Raw genomic sequence first — 24,798 nt, forward strand, 5'->3', positions numbered from 1 at the left:
CTGCCCTTTAGTGCAAGTTTTCCTCTTGTCTGTAAATACTGCCCTTTAGTGCAAGTTTCCTTTTCTATGCAGAAAACATATGGTTATCTCCTCTAGTCTTCACATAATGTCTTCATACCAGTTTCCTCATGTCTGTAAATACTGCCCTTTAGTGCAAGTTTTCCTCTTGTCTGTAAATACTGCCCTTTAGTGTAAGTTTTCCTCTTGTCTGTAAATACTGCCCTTTAGTGCAAGTTTTCCTCTTGTCTGTAAATACTGCCCTTAGTGCAAGTTTTCCTCTTGTCTGTAAATACTGCCTTTAGTGCAAGTTTTCCTCTGGTCTGTAAATACTGCCTTTAGTGCAAGTTTTCCTCTTGTCTGTAAATACTGCCTTTTACTGGGTAGTGTGCTCACAACACATCATAGAACAGAGTTATAGTGAAACTGTTTGCTTATTAGGTTGGATATAATCTGCATTTAAAAAATGAAAAAGAACTGTGGCATTAAACTTTAATGGCCTCTTTGTATTCAGCTCAGGAAACAATGTGCAGATTTTAAGTATGTGGACATGCTTTTATTATTAGTATCATAGTGCATTGACTCTGTTGCATATTGAAGAAATCTAGGTGTCGATGTGCAATATAGTGCAGCATTTCTTTTCAAATTAATATAATCCAAATGTCTCAAAAAATGTGTTAGTTAAGGTTAAGATGTCTACTTTTTCATCTTAAGTACAGGGGTGCATGTAGCTCAGTCATCTAAGCTGCAGTAAGTCTCCAGGATTGTGTCCTTATAATCGTGATCTGCTGACACTGATTCCCCATGTTCATCTGATACTGATGCTTTCACCATATCTTTGTTCTGGTATAGCCCAGTGGTTAAAGTGTTGGCTTGTCCAACTGAAGCCATGAGTTTTGTTTCCTGCAATGAGTGAAGTCCCTTTTCGAAGACCCTGCTGTGATAATTCTGGAATATTGGTAAAAGTAGCTCTTGCAAAATTCATGAGTTTGAATCCTGGTTTGTTTCCAGGTTTGTCAGTGCCATACCCGTATTTCACCAAAGGGGTAAACATCTAAGGCCTGCTTCATTTTGAGATTTCCTCCCACATTAAGCTGACGTGCCGTGATATAACTGGAATACTGCTCAAAGCGGTGTTAAATCCAACTAACTCACTCAGTTATTGTCATGTACAATGCCTTGACCATGGTAGAGAAACATTATTTTTTATCATTTTTGTATCACTCTTTGATACAAATGATGTATTCATTTTGTGATGTATGTTGATAATATAAATGTTTAGAGAGGGGTTAAAGCTATGATATAACTGAAATACTGTTCAAAGCAGTGTTATAACCAACTCATGCACTCAATAAAGAAGGTAGGAATGCCAGGGGAGAATTCATTCCTAGCAACCTATGCTGGTTGTAAGAGGTGACAGATGATCAGTCATGGTCAATGACTTCGTAGATGGCATAAGAACATACCCTGACGGCACGCATAGCTGCTCATAATATCAATCTCTGGACTGTCTGGTCCAGATATGAATATTTACAGGCCACCGTCACATAACTGGAATATTGCTGCGAGTGGCATTAAAGAACAAAGACACAGTTATTTCAATTAGTTAGGTGGCCATTTCCATTGTAAGAAGTCAAATGTGTGAAGTTGAGGCATATTGTCCCATATAATGTGGGTCATCTTTAACTGATAGATTGATGTACTTTAAAAGATTGAGAATGACATGCTAGGGCCACCAGTTGTCCTCAGCCTAGTTTAGCAATAAGGCCATCATTGATCGGGTGATGCCCATCTCTCTAGTGCTCCACCTATCTGAAACTACACAGCAGTGACACAGCGAGATCAATCCTGAAACAAATAAATGAGAAAGCATAAACCATTGCAAATTTAGCCAAACATTGAAGGTCTATGTTCATTTTGTTGACCAAAGTTTTTGTCTAAATTGACATTCAAATTTGATAATTACCTTTCCTGTCAGATTAAAAGTTTTAGTCCCTCATGTTAAAAAAATGATGAAATTTAAGGGGATATAGTCTATATCTGAACTTTGGGATACTTTTTGTCATACTAATTGTCACTTCACGACTGTTTGTTTTAGAAACATAAATTATTTTAGAATGGTTATAATGAAAAACAACTTTCATAAAAAAATTGTTCACATGATTGAATACCTGAGTGTCAGTGTCACTAATTGCAGGTGAGAAAATGTATGGATGGATGGATGGATTGATGAAGGAATGGATGGATAAATGAAGGAATGGATGAATGCAAGGAAGGATGGATGGATGAAGGATGGATGGGTGGTGGGATGGTTTCTGTTGATGGATGGGTTTGGATGAATGAAGGGATGGATATGTATGTGAGTTTCAGTTCCAATGTAATTGGTGATGGCACACAAAGCAAACAGAAGTAACTGAGAGGTATAGAAAGTATATTGAAAGTATATAAAATTATGGAGCATATAATGTTCACCCTGTTTATCCAATTTTGTGCATGACATAAGTTAGAACAATGGCAGTACAACTTATGACCATGACCAAAACTGTTCTATTCATATCTGTATATCTATCATTTATTTCAATTAATTTTGCTGATTTATGAGATAAGAAAAACATGGTATTCATGATATGATTTTTCTATTAATTTTATATGCATGTTCATATAATTTCCATTGAAAGTGATTGTTTGTAAGATATCGAAGAATTTGTAGTTAACTGCTGAATAAATTAACTGCTAAATTAAACTGGAATATAAAAAGAAAATTCAGGGAACAATCTGTAAAGAAATGATTTATTTTTAAACCTTTCTAAAGGATTATTCTAAAATTCTAAAATTTTGAATATATGTAAACATTTCATTAAATAGGTATACTGTGATGAATCTGTCCTTGTGTTTCATGAACCAAGTACACAGTTAGTGATAAATGAGCTGCTGCTTTCCCATCACACAAAACACATAGCCAGTAGTCACTTGTCTATTATTAATTATATTTTAAAACTTTTTCCCAACTTTGCATCTTTCTCTCAGTTCATGCTTCCAACAACATGGGCTTTTGCTGCAACAATGCAAAGCTATATGTCATATGAAAATTTTACTGTCATCTGACGCAGAGAGCATAATTAATTTGCAAATTTGCATCCACGCAGCAATGCGCAGTTCAAAAACAGGTTTTAGTATTTTGAGCAGCTGATTTCTTCATTGTGAGAATTTTTTTCAAATCCAACCTGCACTTCAGCCTGCATGACTGCACACTCACATAGGCAGAGCATAAAAACACGGACAGGATTGAAAATAGCTGCACACTTTTCATTTATCATGTATGGTCGTTGAACAATGCTCCTGTAAGCCTGAGGGATAGAGGCAGGAGTCGGAATATTTTTGCAGTCAAACACTTGAGGCTTGTTTCCATTTTTTTTCCAATTGTATACACCCATGAGGATCTTTCACCCAATTCCACGCAGTCTTGTTGAGGTATGTTCCTTAGCTTCGTTTTATTGATGTTTTATTCTCATGCATGTTGCAGTTCTTGTTCAAGCTTTTCTACAAAGGGAGATAACTGCATGTCACTGTGACCGTTTTTTCCAAGGCAGCTGTTTAACGCAATCGACATGCATATAGATTTCTTCTGCCTTCAACCTGCCATGCTCTTTGCATGCATGTGAGACCGCGGGGGAGAAGGAGTGACAGTTTTTACTCATGGCTGCTTTCTTACTTTCCACAGAGTGCTCCTCATGAAATGTCTAGCCCCACAAATAATTCCACAGCCGGTGAGTACAATACTTTTTCATCTTTTTTTCAAATTTCAAATTTATTTTTTTAAACTTCAAATTTTCATTTTTGAGTTCATCATTTTGCTGGTTTTTCACCGTTTGAATTTTGAATCCATTCGCTCGACAGAAAGCTGAAAAGCCTGATACCATTTACTATGACGAACATGCTGATGGGGTCAACGAGCGAGAGTTTTTACCACACACTATTTTACAGCATTAGGTCACCATAACCTAGCGACAGTTTAAAGAGAATTTTAATCTATTTGTGTGCCTAATTTGACAGTTATGGAAAAGGGGGTAGAGTGTCACTACCCAGGTTGAATGACACCTCAGTACTGACAGTGGATGACATGAAGAGAATCGTCATCCATTACATGCATTTCGCTGTCAGTCACTGCTTGCATAACTTAACCTCCATTAGCTAACCCTAGGAGAAGCTTGCCCTACTATCAATATGAATCTAGGGCAGGCCATGGAGACACCACACACGAGAAACACTAGTGGCCGGATAGATGTGCCTGAGTTCCCTCAACCAAACCATACTTTGTGATGTTATGATTTGAAAGTGGTAACTTTAAATGACCTGAAAACAGGCATAATTGTGTAATGATATCACTGCTGGAAACCAGTAGCTTATTCACAGGGATTTGTCAGGCATAACAAAGTATGCTATGGTATAGCTGGAGATAGATTCATTGTCAGTAATTTAGGTTCAGATCTTTTTGCTGTGTCACATATTAATGGTCTGCTGGTCTAACCTGCATTCATCATGCACATTCTATAAATACATACATATGTATATATTTTTTTCATCTTTATTGATTAATATCTCAGGTGGGAGGCACAAAAGGATAGGACACTTATGAATATCTTCATATTTCCCTGAAGAAGATTACACAAAAGTGTGAATATAACAGAAATGTATGTGGGTCAGTGAGTTTGCTGAATATCAGTTAACTTACTCTAATCTTTGGGGAGGATTAGAAAATGGATTCATTAAATTCCAAAATATACACTTTTATCACAACAGTAATATATCAAAGATCAATTGAACTGCCTTTTTGTATCATTCCTTTTAGAAAATATGTTCATTTATTTTTCCATGAAGTTCAACCAAATATTGTAAATGTTTCATTGGAATTCTAGAAGTTGGTGAGTGAGTAAAAAATGTAATTTTTTTTATGGATAACAACTTCTTGTTTATTGCATATAGCAAGGTTTTGATGTAGATTCTTACACAATTAACATGCTTGATAATGATATATGAATCTACACCAAAACCAAACGTTATTCCTAAAGTTGTATGTTTTCTTACTAAATATATAAATATGGCAAGTCACAAAGTACAACTAATAAACAAAGCTCTGCATGTAAGAAGAGTGATGATATACCTTTGAAATACACAACAGTCAAGACAACAGTTAATTACAAACATGTTTTAACATTATGAAGGGCTTGGAATCCAATTAAGAAACAATAGTATACAAGTAAGGTATACATTACATAGATATGGATGCTTTGGAATCTTCACAAGCTCTTGAAATGGTTTTAATAACACAATGGTGAATTAAATATTTAAAACCACAGACTCAGAAAGTAAATTATAGACGATGATTGTTTAGTACTTCAAGGGTTTGAAAGATATGTAACATACCATTTGCCTACTAGTGTAAAGTTTTATCTATGTTTCTTATTAATTTTTTAAGTAAAATGCTATGAGAGTGTATTCATGAAAAATGTCAACTTCTTGCAGTATGAAGTAGTATGAAAACATTGTAAATTATGAAGACTTTATTATGAACATCTCCTTACAAATATTTAATCTAAGTCGATAAATCTCTCTCCATGAAATGTTAAAGTTTGCAAATAACAATCCAATCAAATAACAGCTAAAGCACCATTCAAAATAATCATAGCTATTCATATCAGAACATTATTGTACAATGAACAAATGAATCGTTTGTAACAAATATTAGTTTGAGTACTTACTTCTTACTCACTTCAATAATAGATTATAACCATTTATATATCTAGATGCTTGAGAAGGGCATATAGTTAAGGTAGGAGAATGGGGAATGTAAAGCGGGAAGTTTATGTTTAATTCTTATATAAACGAGAGATTGACATTTTTATTTTCACTGGCCTGAACACCTTGTGTGTGTCATTATTATGAATTATATATTCATGTGTGATAAGGTCCTACAATATAACATCTAGGTTGATGGAAGATCTGCCTTATACAACATATATATATGTATGTATGTATATATATATATGTATGTATGTATGTATGTATGTATGTATGTATGTATGTATGTATGTATGTATGTATGTATGTATGTATGTATGTATACACACACACACACACACACACACACACACACACACACACACACACACACACACACACACACACACACACACACACACACACACACACACATACATACATACATACATATATATGATTAATATTTTTTTTAAACATAATGATGGCATACCTTTTCTGAAATCAACCATAAAACATATTAGAGGTCTTCCTGTAGGGCACAAGGTCAATAAAATGAATCAATATTAAATGAAAAATTACAAAACATTTCAGATATTTATAAACATGTCTACAATGTCAAATCATGGTAGAATATAGTGGTAGTCAAACCTATATGCTGAAACACCGTTATTACATGAATACTTGGAGTTCCGAGAAGCGTAAAATGGCAAGTTTCTCAGTGGGTCAATGTGCCACGAACCGCTGTAACCTCTGTAATGGTCAGTTGACAGATGTAGGTCTAGTTCACAGGAATAGCATACATACCACGAAAATAGCTATTGCGTTGTGCCATTCCAGGATGAAAATCAATAATCTAAACAGTAGGCTATGGCTAGTATTCCATAGAGGTTATCTTTAGATGTAGATGCTGCTTATAAAGACAGCTATGTGGCTAGTAAAGGGTTTTAGTGTAAGTGGGTATTATTATTTCACTGGAGAAAATTGACACTGATTGTATTTAACTGTGGCAGGTTCGTAAAGACCCCTGTAAGAGATAAAGAGATTATAACCAAATTGAGAAAAACTTTATAATAACTACACTTCAGCTACATATTTTAATAAAAAGCTATTGACTCTTGTATGTATAATCATGCTGTTTAAAAAAAACTATATTCAAGTATATTGGGTTTAATTTCAGTTGATATAACACACGTGAATAGAAATAAACATGGGGTGAAATAGTTTTGTGAAAATGTTTTTTTTATGTTTATATATTGTTCATTTTGTATGTCACTATTTTTTAAATGAAAACAGAATCACATTCCTTTATGAATCCCGTGTCCCAGAAATAGTGTATATTCGGTGGAATGTACCTTATCTGCTGGTTATATCTGTTGTAGGATTACTATCGTGAAATAAATGGGGTAACTTGCATAATGAATTGAAGAAAACTAAACCTGTGTAATTTTAGATTAAGTTAACTCAGTTAAATATATTAACCTTTCCCAATTTGCTTGGTGTATTTTACAGAGAAATGAGAAGTGTTTGATTTTCAATATTTATTGAATATTTATATATTTATTCCTCATGTATCAAACAAGTACAACTAGAATATCACACAAGTGGAGCAAGTATGTCACACAAGAAGAGCTAGTATGTCACACAAGTAGAACTAGAATATCACACAAGAAGAGCTAGTATGTCACACAAGTAGAACTAGAATATCACACAAGTAGAGCTAGTATGTCACACAAGTAGAACTAGAATATCACACAAGTAGAGCTAGTATGTCACACAAGTAGAACTAGAATATCACACAAGTAGAGCTAGTATGTCACACAAGTAGAACCAGTATATCACACAAGTAGGACCAGTATATCACAAAGTAGAACAACTATATCACACAAGTAGATATATTACATCACACAAGTAGAACCAATATATCACACAAGTTGGGCTAGTATATCACATTGTAGAACAACTATATCACACAAGTAGAACCAGTATATCACAAGTAGGACTAGTATATCACAAAGTTGAACAGCTATATCACACAAGTAGATATGCTACATCACACAAGTATAACTATATCACACAAGTAGATATCCTACATCACACAAGTATAACCAGTATATCACAAAGTAGAACAACTATATCACACAAGTAGATATACTACATCACACAAGTAGAACCTATATATCACACAAGTAGGACCCGTATATCACAAAAAACTACTTTTTCCCACAAAATGAAAAACATAATTCATACTGTTGTGTCCTTTTGTACCAATGTAGGCTAATGATTAAACCAATTTCCCACACAATACATGAACTTGTGCCAGTGGTACAGAGAGGTTAGAAACTTGTCACGTAGAAAATGAAAAATCATATTCCTATCATGTAAAGATAATATGCATCGGTGAAATGCCATCTGATTATACTTCATATGAATGTTAATATACATTTTCAGTTTGGGAAATTATTTTGCCCTAAATTGAGACTTAGAAGTCAGCACCCTCCAGCTTAAGTTGGGTCACGGTGACCTCGCACTCTGGTGACCTTCGAATTTATTTCTGTCGGACAAGAGCAGCAGTACACCAGTTTTGCCTGTGTCGGAGGCTCTCAGAAGCTGGAACAAAACCAAACAACAAACCCTTCAGTGGGACAAGGCCGTGGGTACATGTTTATAGGACTCTTTTGTTCACTGACAATCACATAGCTAGGACAAGTTATGGAGATGTGTATGTATTTCGGACTGGATGAGTCTGTAGGTTTGCATGTCTTACAGTCGTGAGCTTTTAATTGCCATGGTAAACAGAAGGTCACTAGGGTTGATATGATAAACTATTGTGGAATTCAAATTCTATACTTACTCCACTGTAAGTTGCTATATTCATTGACTATTTGGGATGAGCCTTCTCGGGCTAATGTGGACACTTTGTATTGAAGATTCAAACCATAGTATGTTTTTTTAAACTGGAATTCTTTTCTAACCTAAATATACTTAATTGTTTATGTTTTAAAAAAACAAAACAGGTACATGGGATAACATAGTTAAACGTTGTTTTTTTCATACTATTTTTTTTGTGTCACCCAAAATAATGCTCCTAATCATATACAAAGTTATCAACTATGTTATTTTTTAAATCAACTGTTTCATTATTTTATATTCTGATTTCGTTTTTACTTTAAAACTATAAGTATGAAGCCAGGGCTTAAAACTGCCATAAGAAGGGGAAAGTCTTTGAAATAATCATTTAAAAAAATCATAAACATATATTGCACATTTTCATTTTGTAATACAAGATGTTAGTGCACATGAAATAAATCAAAGTCAATGTTTTAGTGATGGATGAAACCATTTAGGTTTTCATTTATGGAATATTTAGAATATGATAAATTCAAATTAATTTTATCATGCAACAGGTTGCATCACCTTAATATTTCTGTGTTAATAAGTCTTGTGTAGATGTGAAAAAATAGCAATATATTTCTGGTTAGATAACTTTTGCTAATCTCAATGATGTAGTGATAAACATAAACATGTATGATGCACAGCATTTGTGCCATAATAATATATTGTTCTCCCTTATGTTTATAAGTTCTAAACAGAAGCAGGTGATCATGCAAATATTCAACTACAAATACAGTAACTATCTTAGACTCCATCAATTCAATATTTCATGTAAGATGAAGACACTCTTAGGGGCTGGGGAAACTTTCCTTCTCTCCGCATGTTTAGAGCTTTGGATAACTAAAAATACTTGTTATCGTCACCAGGACTTCGAGTTGCCAAAGTTTCTTTGTATTTTTATTTTCTTTAGAAAATGTTTGGTAATAATCAACTGAATTGAAATACAGAAACTCAACAAAACAGTTTTGTTGTTCAGATTCATATTAAAATTTCATTAGTAATACTGAATAAGGTTTGATATTAACATGGTAATTTTCAGGTTTATTGTTATTTCCAATATCAAATGTAAATGAAATTTAGCAATGTATGCTTTCAACTATGTTAATATCCTTGTTTATTGCAAAATTCTTTTTGTATGTGTTGCGGTGACCAAAATGTTATGTAAATAACCAAGGGTTCATACTCAATGAAACACAATGTCTTTGTTGTGACTTTTTGTGATTTTTTATGAAACATATAAAAACAAATCATCTGTACATTTAGAATCACATACCTGGCGACAATTTGAAATATTTTGTATTTCTGTTTTAAAAAACTATGATATAATAGCTTTTATTCAAGGTAAGTCAGGATATCAGTGCAAACATTGATGGAAAATATTTATGCTACAAATTTAAACATTCACATGTGTGACATAGTGTTTGCATTATAAAGGGATTGTTTTTATAATGAGGTCATTCAGGATCGCTATCGTCTAGACAAGTATATATTGCTTCAGACAATGAATAAATAAATAGTACTAAGGTTGCTAAGTTTTAGCCTTCAGGTATAACGTTGAAATAAAATGTCTGTTAAAATAAGATAAGTGATAATGACTGGCAAAATGTATTCTTTAAGTTAACTGCATATTTCAGAACTAGAATTCTTGAAAATGACTGTTCAAATATAGGAAAGAATCTGCTAAAAGTCATTAAAATATCCTAATAAGCAGTTGAACACACAAGGTGTTAGATACATGTATTTTGGAGATAACAAATGTGATAATATATTTAAGATGCAATATGTACTGACTGATTTTACTTTGTCTGTCAAAGAATCATTGTCTACAGCTTTTCATCATGACAGATGATTCCATTCTGTTCAATATGAAATGTAGCATAGATTAGTAGAGAGAAATAGATTAGAAGTATTAAATAAATACCCTACAATATTTCAGTTTATGATTGAAGTTGTAATCAATCAGTTTACTTATTGCAACCTCATAAATGTTTAGGGGGCAGAGTTGCATCCCTTTGGCAAGCCAGAAACTTATGATCGTGAGTTCAAATCCCGGTTTGCCCCGATTATGTTTCTAGGTTAGTCAGCACCATACTTGTTCTCATGGGTTTCAACGAAGTGGTAAACGTCTAAGACCTGTATCACTTCGGCCTTTCCTCCCACATGAAGCTGACACGCCATGACATAACTGGAATACTGTTAAATGCAGTGTTAAACCCAACTCACTCACTCACTCATTCATTGATATAAATGTTAATATTGAAACTATGACCATGCAAGTCAACATAGAGGTGTGTGAGAGATGTGTGGTGTGTGTGTATGAGGGGGGAGAGTGGTGTGTGTTAATGATGGTTTTATAGTGCTAACTGATTGAGATACTGAAGTTTTTGGTTTCGGGCTCAAAGGAAATCTAACCACCGACATTCCATATTCTGGGTAAACATCTATCCACTGCTGGTCTAAACCATCATGAACCATTGTCCTATTGTCCTATTGGAACAATGTAACATATGTCTACTTACTTAGGCTTTTGTAATAATGATGATAATAATAATAGATGGTAATGACAATAATTGCAACAATACCACTGTATCACTTTCAGCATGCTTCCATTGGATTGATCAGGGGCATTATAAATATACACATTAGTATTCTTAATATAATTTCAAGAATATTCTCACTGTGGGTTTGACCTCATTGCAAGAATAGATGTATCTGTTCTTTCATGACAGCACCACAAACAAGAAGTATTCATGAAAGGTTTACAATATTCTTAGCAAATGGATTCTGCATAAGGAAAGAACATACATCAGAGGAGTGATTAAACTACATTTACATGCAGAGTCTGGTAGCCATGGAGAAGCTCCTAGTCGAAACAGAATATCTCCCAGGATAATTTTAATGTTATATGCAAAGGACATCTCAAAGTGATGACTTATCTTGAAGCCACACCTTCAGCCTTTTGTATTATGAAGCATTGAATTTGATAATAGGACATGTGCATTGTTTTCTTTTGTAACATATATCCAGCACAACAATTGTGTGGCTTCCTAAGGTGGGTTTTTCTTTGACAAACAACAATACATAAGCTTTTGCATTGCTGATTATTGTAATAACATCTAAAAGTGGGAATATATAAATCTGTTTATCTCCAAACACCCCCAATCCAAATAACTTCCACAACAAGCCTCAAGAAGCATGGATGTCAGTTGTGAGAATATATGAATCTGTTTATCTCCAAACATCCCCAATCCAAATATCTTCCACAACAAGCCTCAAGAAGCATGGATGTCAGTTGTGAGAATATATGAATCGGTTTATCTCCAAACAACCCCAATCCAAATAACTTCCACAACAAGCCTCAAGAAGCATGGATGTCAGTTGTGAGAATATATGAATCGGTTTATCTCCAAACATCCCCAATCCAAATAACTTCCACAACAAGCCTCAAGAAGCATGGATGTCAGTTGTGAGAATATATGAATCGGTTTATCTCCAAACATCCCCAATCCAAATAACTTCCACAACAAGCCTCAAGAAGCATGGATGTCAGTTGTAAGAATATGTAAAAATATCTCAAAGTGTTGCCTCATTTTGAAAGACTCCCATTCGAATGACTCAATGGAATGCATGACATAAATTAAATGAATAACTTGAACTACCATTGCTGAGAGCTTGGCATGTTCATCCCTGTGGCAATTTTGCAAATTTGTGGCTGGTTGTGGTGATTCTGGGTTAGAATGGGTCCCTGCCACCTATGCTGGTCATGGTGATTCTGGGTTAGAATAGGTCCCTGCCACCTATGCTGGTCATGGTGATTCTGGGTTAGAATAGGTCCCTGCATCCTATGCTGGTCATGGTGATTCTGGGTTAGAATAGGTCCCTGCAACCTATGCTGGTCATGGTGATTCTGGGTTAGAATAGGTCCCTGCAACCTATGCTGGTCATGGTGATTCTGGGTTAGAATTGGTCCCTGCCACCTATGCTGGTCATGGTGATTCCAGGTTAGAATAGGTCCCTGCCACCTATGTTGGTTGTGGTGATTCTGGGTTAGAATAGGTCCCTGCCACCTATGCTGGTCATGAGGGTTCCGGGTTAGAATAGGTCCCTGCCACCTATGCTGGTCATGGTGATTCTGGGTTAGAATTGGTCCCTGCCACCTATGCTGGTCATGGTGATTCCAGGTTAGAATAGGTCCCTGCCACCTATGTTGGTTGTGGTGATTCTGGGTTAGAATTGGTCCCTGCCACCTATGCTGGTCATGAGGGTTCCGGGTTAGAATGGGTCCCTGCCACCTATGCTGGTTGTGGTGATTCTGGGTTAGAATAGGTCCCTGCCACCTATGCTGGTCATGAGGGTTCCGGGTTAGAATGGGTCCCTGCCACCTATGCTGGTTGTGGTGATTCTGGGTTAGAATAGGTCCCTGCCACCTATGCTGGTTGTTAGGAAGGTTTTAGCAGTGAATGTGAGCTCATGGTTTGAGATAAATTGATTTTTGAAGACTTTGATAGGTGATCAGTAACTTTGTGCCTTCAGTAACACTACTTCTGTAACCATGCAATGAAAATATTTTTTGCTATTATATATTCCTAAATTCATCATAGATGAATGCACAGTTGACAACAACATCTTTAGGAAGTCCTCTTGAGGAAGGAAAGACACTCCTCAGAAAATGCTACTCTTAAAGATGGCCTCATTCGGCAGAACATATGGGACAAGATGTCCGGATGTCTCATGGTACATTGAGAGGCCTTGCATCAGATTGAATTTATGGCAAATCAATCTTTTTTGTCCAGATGTAATGAAAAAATGGGACAAAAATTGGCAAAGTAAATGATCTGAGGACATGGGGAGGCTGAACAGGTGACTTAGACACCTAGGGCGGGAAATTCTTTATATTTGAAAAAAATGTTAAGAGTCAAACTGCTATGTACAATAATGTGAGCCTTTAGTAGCATTACTATAAATAGAGCTGATGAAATTTCCAATTCCAAGCAATGGCGTGGGCAGCAGAAGCTAATTTTAGCACTGATGTAATGAATGCTGGGAAGGATATTCGTTAAAGGTGCATGGCGCTCACGGATGAAATTGAACATCATTAAAAAAGCATGCTGGTCCCTCCAAGCACACAAATGTTCAACATACTGGTATTGATTTTCCTTGAGGAATTCCTTGTTTAACGAGATGAGATGGGAGAAACTCAGTTGAAGCTTATGTGAAAGAAAACATGTAATCAAGGTTTTTTTCATCTAATCCTGTTTTTTTGCTCCTAATAAATGTGTTGACAGAACATTAGGATCTGTGTCAGTAGCCATAATGAGTGATTGTTCAGTTTGGGAAATTATTATTAAAGTTTCATTGAAAGATGTTTTTCATGAATTAACCATTAGGTCAAAGGTCTTATCAAGTCTCTTTGGATTACTAATAGTCTTATTACAAATTTTCAGTCTCAAATTAAGGATTATATGATTCAACTTTTTTTTTTAGGAAACAAGGTTCATATTTGTACCTATTTGAGAAGGATAATCAAAATAAGGTCCCCAGAACTGGTTTAGGTTTAGGAACCAAGGATTTGCACTTAAGATAGAAAAATACTGGATATTCAACAAATGGATAGCTAAAAATTGATTCCTTAATGTTCTTCATTCTAATTAAGAAAATATCACGGAGGCTAATATGTTTTGGTAAAGCCTCCTTATGCCTTGAAGGTGTTTTTGTGATGGAATATTTAAGAAATTGTTTTGCCTTAAGTAAAGACTACTGAGAAGATATTAAAATAAGAACGTCATAGCACAACTGCTGCTGATAAAATTAATTGCTTCTAGTTGCCATAGAAACACTTTGCAATAAAATTAGTGTGTCATGCTTATTGTATGAGATATGTTGTTGTTACAAGTTGTGCTTGAAATAAATCCCAGACAGTTGTATAATGTGTACCCGACAGGAATTGAATTGGATAGTGTCAATCAAATACACATCAAAAGAGATTTATATGGCTCAGCCTCAAGTCAGTTCAAAGTTTGTTTTTGAAAACCATGGACAAAGTTTGCAAAAATATATACATTACACTTATTGAATATTTGAATGAATATTTGCTACTAACACCAAGATCTGCACTTGAGGTGGCTCGACTCAGACTCAGGGGCTTGCGCCCCAGTATGTATATGTATACATCTAAATATGTACTAACTTAAAACTGTTCGTGACCCCAGAACAGATGAATGTCATTATTTGCTATGATTAAACAATGGTATGCCACCAAGATCTTAGCAAGGGTGGCTCCTAGAACAATCATGCATTGATAAAACGGAAATACTACTCAACACGGCATTTGAATTGTATCTCACTCTCTCCAAGAACAATCTGCAAACTACTCAGTTGAGGCATGACATACAGGTTGTATGCCACAGTGGCATGACCAAAACTGATACTACAATCGAACACAATACAAAATATGAACAAATAATATCTATGTATTTTTGGGTAACAAATGTTGCATTGAAAACATTACATGGTTTTCTACACAAATGAAAGATGTCACTTTGACTATATCATACTATATGTGCAGACATTAACAACCAATTATATCAGTGATGTAATTAATAGTTATCAATTATGAAACATGGCCCAGTCTGCAGACAGCTAGCTGTCTGTTTAGATCTGAAAAAGCCACAGTGACAAGTGACATTAGGAGAAGTGTTGTAGCAGAAGCTAACGGAACTGGAGTCAGGGCATCCCTGAAGCTGCAGAAGCTGGTTTAGGATTGGATCTGTGTATCAAAGGACAGTGTATGAAAGTACTTTTAGGTCCAGTGGAATTGTCAGATTCAAATGAGGGGGATAAACCTTCCAAATGTGTTGTGAAATGCGATGAAGTGACAACCATTGCCGACATCAGTGACACTTTCATGTTAGGTCACAACTTGCTCATGTTCATATTTTCTACCGGAGGTTGAAGACCGTTACCACACATTTTAGACCTACCCTGCTCTTGAAAATGTTATTCCAGTGCCCTACTTTACCACTGTTCAGCACTTTCTTCACTTTGATATTTGCCAATTCTCGTGGACTCAAAAGGGTCTGTATGATATGTCCTCCTTTGACAGTTGAATATGCTTCAGAAAGCAGCTATATATGCTTAGGCAGTTAGGAAACACCCTATGATTTCTGCCATCTAAGCAATCCAGTTGCTGTGTTAGAGCACATTTCAGTAGCCAAATCGCAGCTAATGGCATCCTTCAGTTCACCATATATGTGCAGATATGCATGTGTGTCTCTAAAGACCTTCAGAGCTATTGACCCACAAATGCAAGTACACGATGGCTTCAATGTCACTGATGTGGATGCTGCTGCTGGTGATGATGATGATGATGCATCATGAATAAAAATGTTATTTTAATCAACAAATTTTTATCCCAAAACATACTGAGATGTCAAAATAGTGTGACTGTATCCAAATAAATCTAAGATTAAGGCTTTTGTTTTTCATTTTTCGTTTAAAATAATTTTTTGAACCAATTCCTTTTTTCCATAAATGCAACGAAACTCAAACATCACTCAATTTTTATTCCTTAGTGGGATTTCTAAAATATTGCCTTTTTCTTTTAAACATTTATACACGACTGGAAGCACATTTTTATTTAATAGTTTGCCACAGGGTCAAAACAAAATATTCAAGTCTCATTGTCATTGCCTAATGGTAATGATAAACTACTTGGTCCAGACATAGTTTTGATCTGTGATGGATTGCTTTGAGATATCAGACTAAACACTTTAATGATGATGCATTTGACAGCTTATTGAGTTAATACCCAAGGGTGGTGCACAATGAAACAAACAAAAAAGTACTCTTGATGCATACGAACTGTATGTCAAGTGAACTTGCATTTTTATTCAATAATACTCACCGTGAATCTATCAAATTATTTGAGGATGCTAAGTATGAATGAAAGTAGTTTTGATAGTAAATGCCTTTAAATTTGTCATTATTTACCTATAATAACTTAGTGATTACCTTTAACTTAGTGATAATTATTTTTATCTTCTACTATTTTGATAACAGTTGACATTTCTTTATATCTGTAGTACATTTCAAAGTGTGCTCTTTAACGTGTCCCTGAGTAAGGAATGACATACTATTCGATCATCAAGAATCCCAAATCCCTAATATAAGCTACAGTATTAATTATGATTGAGTAAACATGTGCATTGATAAAGGAATGCCCCACATAGGGTGAGTAAGTGAGTATTGTTTTACCCTACTTTTAGCAATATTCTAGCAATATCATGGTGGGGGACAGTGGAAATGAGCTTACACATTGTACCCTTGTGGGGAATCGAACTTGGGTCTTCAGCATGACAAGTGAACTCTTAAACCCCTAGGCTAAACCAACGCCCCCCTAGGTATAACAGAAACATATGTTCATAAATTTCCTATTATTTATTTCAGACACTCATCGATGGACTTGCTATTTCATTAAGTACTAAACTAAAAAAGCAAACATTTTGGGCCTATAATTACAACTTTTTAGACTTTTAATCCAGAATCAAGAGGTTTGTCTCCGACACTATTCACACTTACTCAACTGCTAACAAATACTCCAAGATGCTGAAAATGACTTTAACTCATCTAACTTTGGACAGTTGGTAAAAACTTTCAATATAGCCTTTGTCCTGTTGTCAACAGGATGTCAAATGGAGAACACAGTTCGTGATTTGTGCTTGGTATGATTGTCAGCGTTATTTTGATTCTTCCTGATTTTAACTAGTAAAGAATACCGGTAACTAATATGCATGGCATCTTATTGCACTCATATATATAGTTCTTCATACATAGTTTATCATCTGGAAATGTGCATAGTCAACCATCTTGGTAATGTTAAGTAGTTGTCAATCCTCCAGGAAGTGTTCATTCTCAACCATCCTGTAAATGTTCATTATTATCAACCATTCAAGAAGTGTTCATTGTCAATCATCCAGGAAGGGTTCATTGTCAACCATCCTAGAAGTGTTCATTGTCAATCATCCGGGAAGGGTTCATTGTCAACCATCCTAGAAGTGTTCATTGTCAATCATCCAGGAAGGGTTCATTGCCAACCATCCAAGAAGTGATCATTGTCAATCATCCATGAAGAGTTCATTGTCAACCATCCAGGAAGGGTTCATTGTCAACCATCCTAGAAGTGTTTGTTCTTCATCATGTCAGAAATGTTCATTCATGAGATAAATGTACTGGGTTTTCAATTTGGAACTGGTTAAGTGCAGATTTTTATGGTCAAGAGGTTTCAAATGTTTCATTTTGCGAGGTTAAATCTACAGGTAACATTGCTCTAGCTTGAAAACACAGTATGTTTATCTCCATTCTCCAATGACAAAATTAAATGTGAACTGTTTGGTATTAGCAAAGGGTGAGTGAAGCGGCATGGGTTGAGTCCAATGTTTTGATTTCAATTCAGGAAACTATGATAATAATAACCTTAGTACAATGAATGGTGCTGTATGTGCTTGAACATTGTTTTTGTTACATCAATATGAGTTACTCACATACAGCAGGCATAAAAGTGTGTAACTTCATAAATCAGCATGGAGTGGCCACCCATGAAGAAGAGTAGGCAAGTCTTTCAAGGTTTAATTCCATACCGGACATCACTATCATGACATCACATAACTCATTTTGACATAGAGGATATATCTTCATAGTCGGCTGTAGAAAAGCGCCAAGTTTTGCTACTTGAAATAAACTTTTAAGGTTGATTTCTATCTTGTTTTCTGCACATAATGTATTGCCACACATAGTTTGAATTATATAGTTACTTACCACAGCCTGTAACTGAACATACAACTATTTACAAATGCTTGCCGACAATGACTGAGAAAGTACTAATTTTCTATTAATATCATCTTCCATGATGATGCAGTCATCAGATCATCTGTTTCATTCAGAGGTGGTTATTGTGATTTGACTACCCCAGATTAACCAATCAGAACCAAGTATTTCACAAACTTCAGGATAGTATCTCTATTATCTTATATATTACTGGTTCATTATGCTTGGAGATGTTAATTGTTTATCATCTTGGAATTTTTCTCTTTTTATCTTTGAAATTTCATGGTCTATCATCTGAGAAATGTTCATGGTCCGTCATCTGGGAAATGTTCATGGTCTATCATCTGGGAAATGTTCATGGTCTGTCACCTGAGAAATGTTCATGGTCTATCATCTGGAAATGTTCATTGTCTTTCACCTGGGAAATGTTCATGGTCTTTCACCTGGGAAATGTTCATTGTCTATCATCTGGGAAATGTTCATGGTCTGTCATCTGAGAAATGTTCATGGTCTATCATCTGGAAATGTTCATGGTCTGTCACCTGAGAAATGTTCACGGTCTATCATCTGGGAAATGTTCATGGTCTGTCATCTGGGAAATGTTCATTGTCTATCATCTGGGAAATGTTCATGGTCTGTCATCTGGGAAATGTTCATTGTCTATCATCTGGGAAATGTTCATGGTCTGTCATCTAGGAAATGTTTATTGTCTATCATCTTCGAAATGTTCATTGTCTATCATCTCGGAAATGTTCATTGTCTGTCATCTAGGAAATGTTTATTGTCTATCATCTTGGAAATGTTTATTGTCTATCATCTCGGAAATGTTTATTGTCTGTCACCTGGGAAATGTTCATTGTCTATCATCTGGAAATATTCATGGTATATCATCTGGGAAATGTTCATTTTTTTATCATCTCAGAAAATTCACTTTTCATCATCTTGTAATTGTATATTGGAATGTTTCAGGAAGGTTCACTGGTATTGTAGGAATGGTGCTAGATAGTTACCATAGGCTTACTAACAGTTGTTTATTGTCAAAGAATCCAAATGTCCTTCTGTCACACCAAGGCCACATGTCTCTGACATTGTCACTTATCCACCACCTGTAACTTACAGTCATATCAATAAAGCATTTTATAAATAAAGTTGTTGACATGCATGATCACTGTGTATCACATATCCTTTAAATGTAACATAAAAAGATTAATCAATTGTGTAATGTAATGACAATAAAACATACATCTACAATTTTCAAAGATATATGATATCATAAATCATCATGGGTTTTATACTCTGTGATAAAGGTGTGTGTATGCTGGTTTAGAAAACATAAGTTGAGCTTATGTTCTTATGATATATGTATTGTAGTTGAAGCAGTCTAATCCTACCAGTGATATATGTTCTGTTGCAAGCAAGACGTATCATCCATGGCTTGGATGTGCATAATGAGAGTACATTTCACAGGCAAAATCTTGAAATGCGCTAAAAAATGGGATTAGCCGGAAAATAGTTGTTAGGAAAATGTCATCGAATTGTTGGCAGCATGAACTCCATCAGGTGGAGGCCCAACTTGCTTATTGATTGATCATCTACATACTCCAGTGTAATTGTGTGTGTGCACCACAGAGGACATACAGGCCTGTGAGTGAGGCAGTACAGTATAACACTGCTTTGAACATCAAATCAGTTACCGTATTTGACGTAATAACACCCAGGGCGCTCCCAAAAAAAGTTTGGCTTTGTTGGGTTTGATATGTAATGCTGCACTCAGCAATATTCCAGCTATATGATGGCAGTCTGTAAATAATCGAGTCTGGACCAGACAATCCAGTGATTGACATCATGATCATCAATCCACACAATTGGGATCAATGACATGCATCAACCAAGTCAGCGAGTCTGACCAACCGATCCCATTTGTCGCCTTTTACGACAAGCATAGTCACCTTTTATGGCATGCATGAGTTGCTGAAGACCTATTCGACCATGGATGTTATTAGAATATTATTTTGGTAAAGAAAAAAAACAGAGTTGAAAGATCGTAAATTTAGTGGTTTTATGCTGACAGCCTGAAATGTTCATATATGACAGATATAATTTTCCAGAATTTAATTGCCCAAAAATTCTGAAAATAACCACTGAAAATAAGTTTTTTTTACAGGATTGTTCTCTTTTTACAGCACTCATGTATGTTTTGAAATCTAAATATTGGATATTCTGGAATATATTGAGGGAAATAGCACATTTGTGATCACGTGTGAGTATGGTTTTTAACATTGCAATGATCATTCTGAAATGTCACCAATCGTTTGGCATGTTTGAGAAAATATGTAAACATGAATGCTGAAGTGAACTTTCTGCTACATTGTTACAAAGCCATGTTTCATGTATGATGGTTATGAGACGCCAATTACATCGCATGTATTTCCTATCAGCTGCATTACGTTCATCCATGAATTGCTCATACATTTTCGCATCAAATGACTAATTGAAATCAAGCAAAATACATCAGGTGTTAAAAAAACCTGCTCTACTTGGAAAACTACTTTTTTTAAATGTAAACAAAGCAACCTTTAGATTTATACATTTCCTCCTTTTCTGAAAGATCCATTTGACTATTCGTTACATAAAATGTTTTGAGAATGTGCAGTGGAAGAGGATCACAGCAAGAATTAGGAATGAAAAAAGATACATATAATGATATGGTAAATTCCACAGAAATTATCAAAGTTTTCATTTTGTGACATGCCACGAATGATATGAATGATGCAAAATCATGCACAGTGATGACAGTATTTATGTGCATTTTGGACTAAATTTCTCTTGGTTACAATGGAATACATGAAAAAATATAACAATATACAGATTTTCAGATTATTTCTGATTACTTACATGTATGTAGCAGATGATCCCTGATGAATGAACGAAATGCCAACACTGAAAATCCTGCATGCTACTGTTGAAGAATATGCCATTTTTTGGTACATATTTTGTATTTTCTTTGCGGTGAAGGTTGGGTGAATAAACATACACATAATATTTCCGTCCTGCTACTTACAGCTGCAATCATATACATATTTTTTACATATTTTTATTGCATTGAATTACACAATGGATATTTATATCATACATAGATCTGTCAACAAAATTCATGACCTTTTGATAATATCCTGTTTGCTTGAACATTAATTTAACATTGACAAATTTAGTGATGTGTGTCATATTTCTTACCTTTAGACAAAGGTCATAACCTGATATATAATTGTAAATGTTAAATAGACATATTTCCTCTGAAGTCTTAAATATTTAATGTTGTAATTTCATTTTCAAACAGTTTAATGAATAGCCATTTCATGTTATCTAATTACTAAAACTGAATAGATGACTTTAACAAAATTGATATTTTTATTATATATGTATGCACTTATTTTTAGAAGGAATTTAAAACATACTTTGGTCATTTGATAAACAGAACATTGATGCACCAGGTGTGACATACGATTGTTTCAACCTTCAATATCAATTGTTTCAACCTTTTTTGAATATTGTAATCACAGGATACTATACTGGTTACTTTATTTCTATACGAATTGTAAAAACATAAATAAAGATACTTGATCAACCTATGTTTTTGTTAATCTATTCAAGACATTATTTACATTGGGAGAACAGGCTTTTTATATTGTGTCTAAAAAGCATCAAATTATCTTTTCCAAATCAAGATTATTCATACCATGAATGAAACTAGGTGAGAAATATATTAATCCATATATTATGTCATCTTTTTCAGAAGTCGTCAAACACGTAAAACAAGCCATGCCAAAAAAAAAATGTAAAAAACTTTCTGTAATTCATACATTCAATGGTAAGACTAGTTCTCCATTAATAAGTGTGTAAAATAAGTCAAATTACACTTGAACGCAGGTGAACGCAGGAATCTAAGGACTAATTTAAATCTGAGATAGGGACATCTACTTCCCTGTTACCTTCTTGTTTACGTAGTATGATTTCATATTAGTAGTTCAATAGGCATTTCCCAGGAGAGAGCCTTTTCCATTATCACAGAGAAACATTGACAATGAAGAAAGTATCAGGTTGTCGGTTTCCAAATCTTCTGACATTTGATAACAATCACACCAGGCACGTGTCTCACTATTATCCAACTCTGTTTGAAACTGATCCAGTAAGGTTTTTGCAAAGAATTGTGACTTCCAAATAACAATCCAAAAAGTGCAAGCATCACCACCACCAAAGAAGGTAAAAACTGCCCCATCAGTTGGAAAGTTTCTGTCTGCAGGGTGTCATCATGGTGAACTTTCTTTCAAAAGGCCATGCAATATATGGAGCATATTTTATGCTGCATTTTGTAGGCAATTACAGGATCAAATTAAGACTAAGAGATGTAGAAAGCGGAGAAATGGTGTGCTCTTCAAACAGGACAATGTGCAAATGCACAAATCGGTCATTGCCATTGCTACAATGCATGAGTGTGGCTTTGAACTCCTTCAGCACTTACCTTATTGTCGTGATCTGGCTGTTCCCAAGAATGAAGACAGCAGAATCCGGAACCCAATTTAACTCCAATGACATCATAGCAGCTGTGGAGAACCTTTTGGACAGCAAAGAGAAGAACTTTTATGAAACTGAGATAAAATCATTCGAACATCGTTGACAAAAGTGTATCTACATTGAAGGGGATTACGGAAAAAAATGAGCGTCATATGAGCGTCCTGAGGTCAAGTCTGGCTATGTGAGGCTCAGAACATATCAGTCACCACTCACAGACACAGACACAGACACAGACACACACACACAGACACACACAGACACACAGACACACACACACACACACTTTTGATGAATATGTATTGAATATGTTCCTTGTGGCATACACATGGAGAAGGGCTAAGTGTTGTTTATAGGTTCTGAGTGTTTCTCATTGTTTATGTAAACAACCTATTCCTTAATGTACATATAGACAGAATTTCTTTAAGTACATAAAAACTTTGAAAGTTACTTGTTGAAAAATATCTATTTCTTGAAGGAGTAAGTCGATATCTGTGTCTAAGCACTGTATGAACCTAGGATTTGGTTGAGTTGACATGCTCGTTAAGAATCAATGGTCACACAAAGATAGAAAGTGCAGTTATGTGTTATTGGTGTGTGATCAAGTACACCCCATGTAGACTAGGTGTAGCATAGCCTTACAGGTGTACTGCAACTGCATTCTTAAACAGTCAACTTTCAGACCACATGATGCCAAAGAAGTCATCAAGTTCTGTAGAACCCTCTAGGAACATCTCATTGTGGATGCTTGTTAAAATGGAACCTCTCTATTAAGAATACTCATAACCTGAGTCAAAACACAAATATGATTTACCTTAAGATACTGTGATGTTTCAGTCCAGAATGTCACTAATTAGACATTTTAACATGTTCTGAAATGAGAAATTAATCTTTGTATTTTGCAACTCTTGATGTAGAACTTGAACTAATATATGGACTTGCTCAATATTAGAACAAAAACTAATTTATCAGTCTCTTCCAATTATTGGTATTGAAACAATTTGGCATTGGTTTTAAAAGATTTGGTTTCAGTTTAAGCAAGGAAAAAAGAATTGTTTTAGGTAGATTGACAGTATGGAAATCTTGACAACCTTCTTGTACATTGCAACAGTCCCTGGTGTTATTACATCACATGTCATTTTCATACAGCAATAACAAAATGTTGCACAGCAACAGACATTTCTTTCACTGTTACATCCAACAAAATAGCACATGTGTCACATCATTTGGCAGGTTTGTCTTTCTGGACATTAAATGTATTTTTTTCACAAATAAAACTTGATTAAATGCATAGAAATGCCTAAAAGGTATATATTTATTCCCTCATTGTTTCAAATATACATGCTTCTGAAGCACTTCTAAAAGGATTTCTATCATATACTATATACACATATGTGCTTTGTAGATTATTTTCTGCACAAGAATATAGATGGTTAATTAATATTTCAGAGGTGTTTTTTTCAAAACCTGAACGGTATGACATCAGGGATAAGATTTGTCAATGTATCTTTGACATGAGTTAGAAGTGGAAATAAGGACATTGAAGAAACCGGGTGGTTGGTATCATAGTATTGTATCAAATATTAACGTTTCAATTTACCTTCTCCTTCACAAGACCTCTTTCTGCCTTAAGATGTGCTTTATTTTCTCAATAATCATTGAAAGATCACTTAAAAAGCTATTCATGTGATCAAGTTGTGTTGAATATTTGTGCAAGCTAACAAGAGAGATATTGGT

General features: G+C 34.9%; 1 protein-coding gene across 9 annotated transcripts in view; it reads left to right on the forward strand.

The window, feature by feature from the left end:
* Window positions 1-24,798, forward strand: part of LOC139470700 (zinc finger protein rotund-like) — a 396,945-nt gene that overhangs the window by 269,026 nt on the left and 103,121 nt on the right. For 7 of the 9 annotated variants that reach the window (XM_071252955.1, XM_071252956.1, XM_071252957.1 and 4 more), the window contains one exon: window positions 3,719-3,764. In XM_071252955.1, the coding sequence (XP_071109056.1) occupies window positions 3,719-3,764 (46 nt within the window). Of the gene's footprint in view, window positions 1-3,329; window positions 3,469-3,718; window positions 3,765-24,798 lie in introns of those variants that run through there. The other 2 variants (XM_071252959.1, XM_071252961.1) reach the window with 1 other exon arrangement.

Source organism: Haliotis cracherodii, unplaced genomic scaffold (genome assembly GCF_022045235.1).
Source record: "Haliotis cracherodii isolate W230 unplaced genomic scaffold, xgHalCrac1.p SCAF_21, whole genome shotgun sequence".
Taxonomy (NCBI): domain Eukaryota; kingdom Metazoa; phylum Mollusca; class Gastropoda; order Lepetellida; family Haliotidae; genus Haliotis; species Haliotis cracherodii.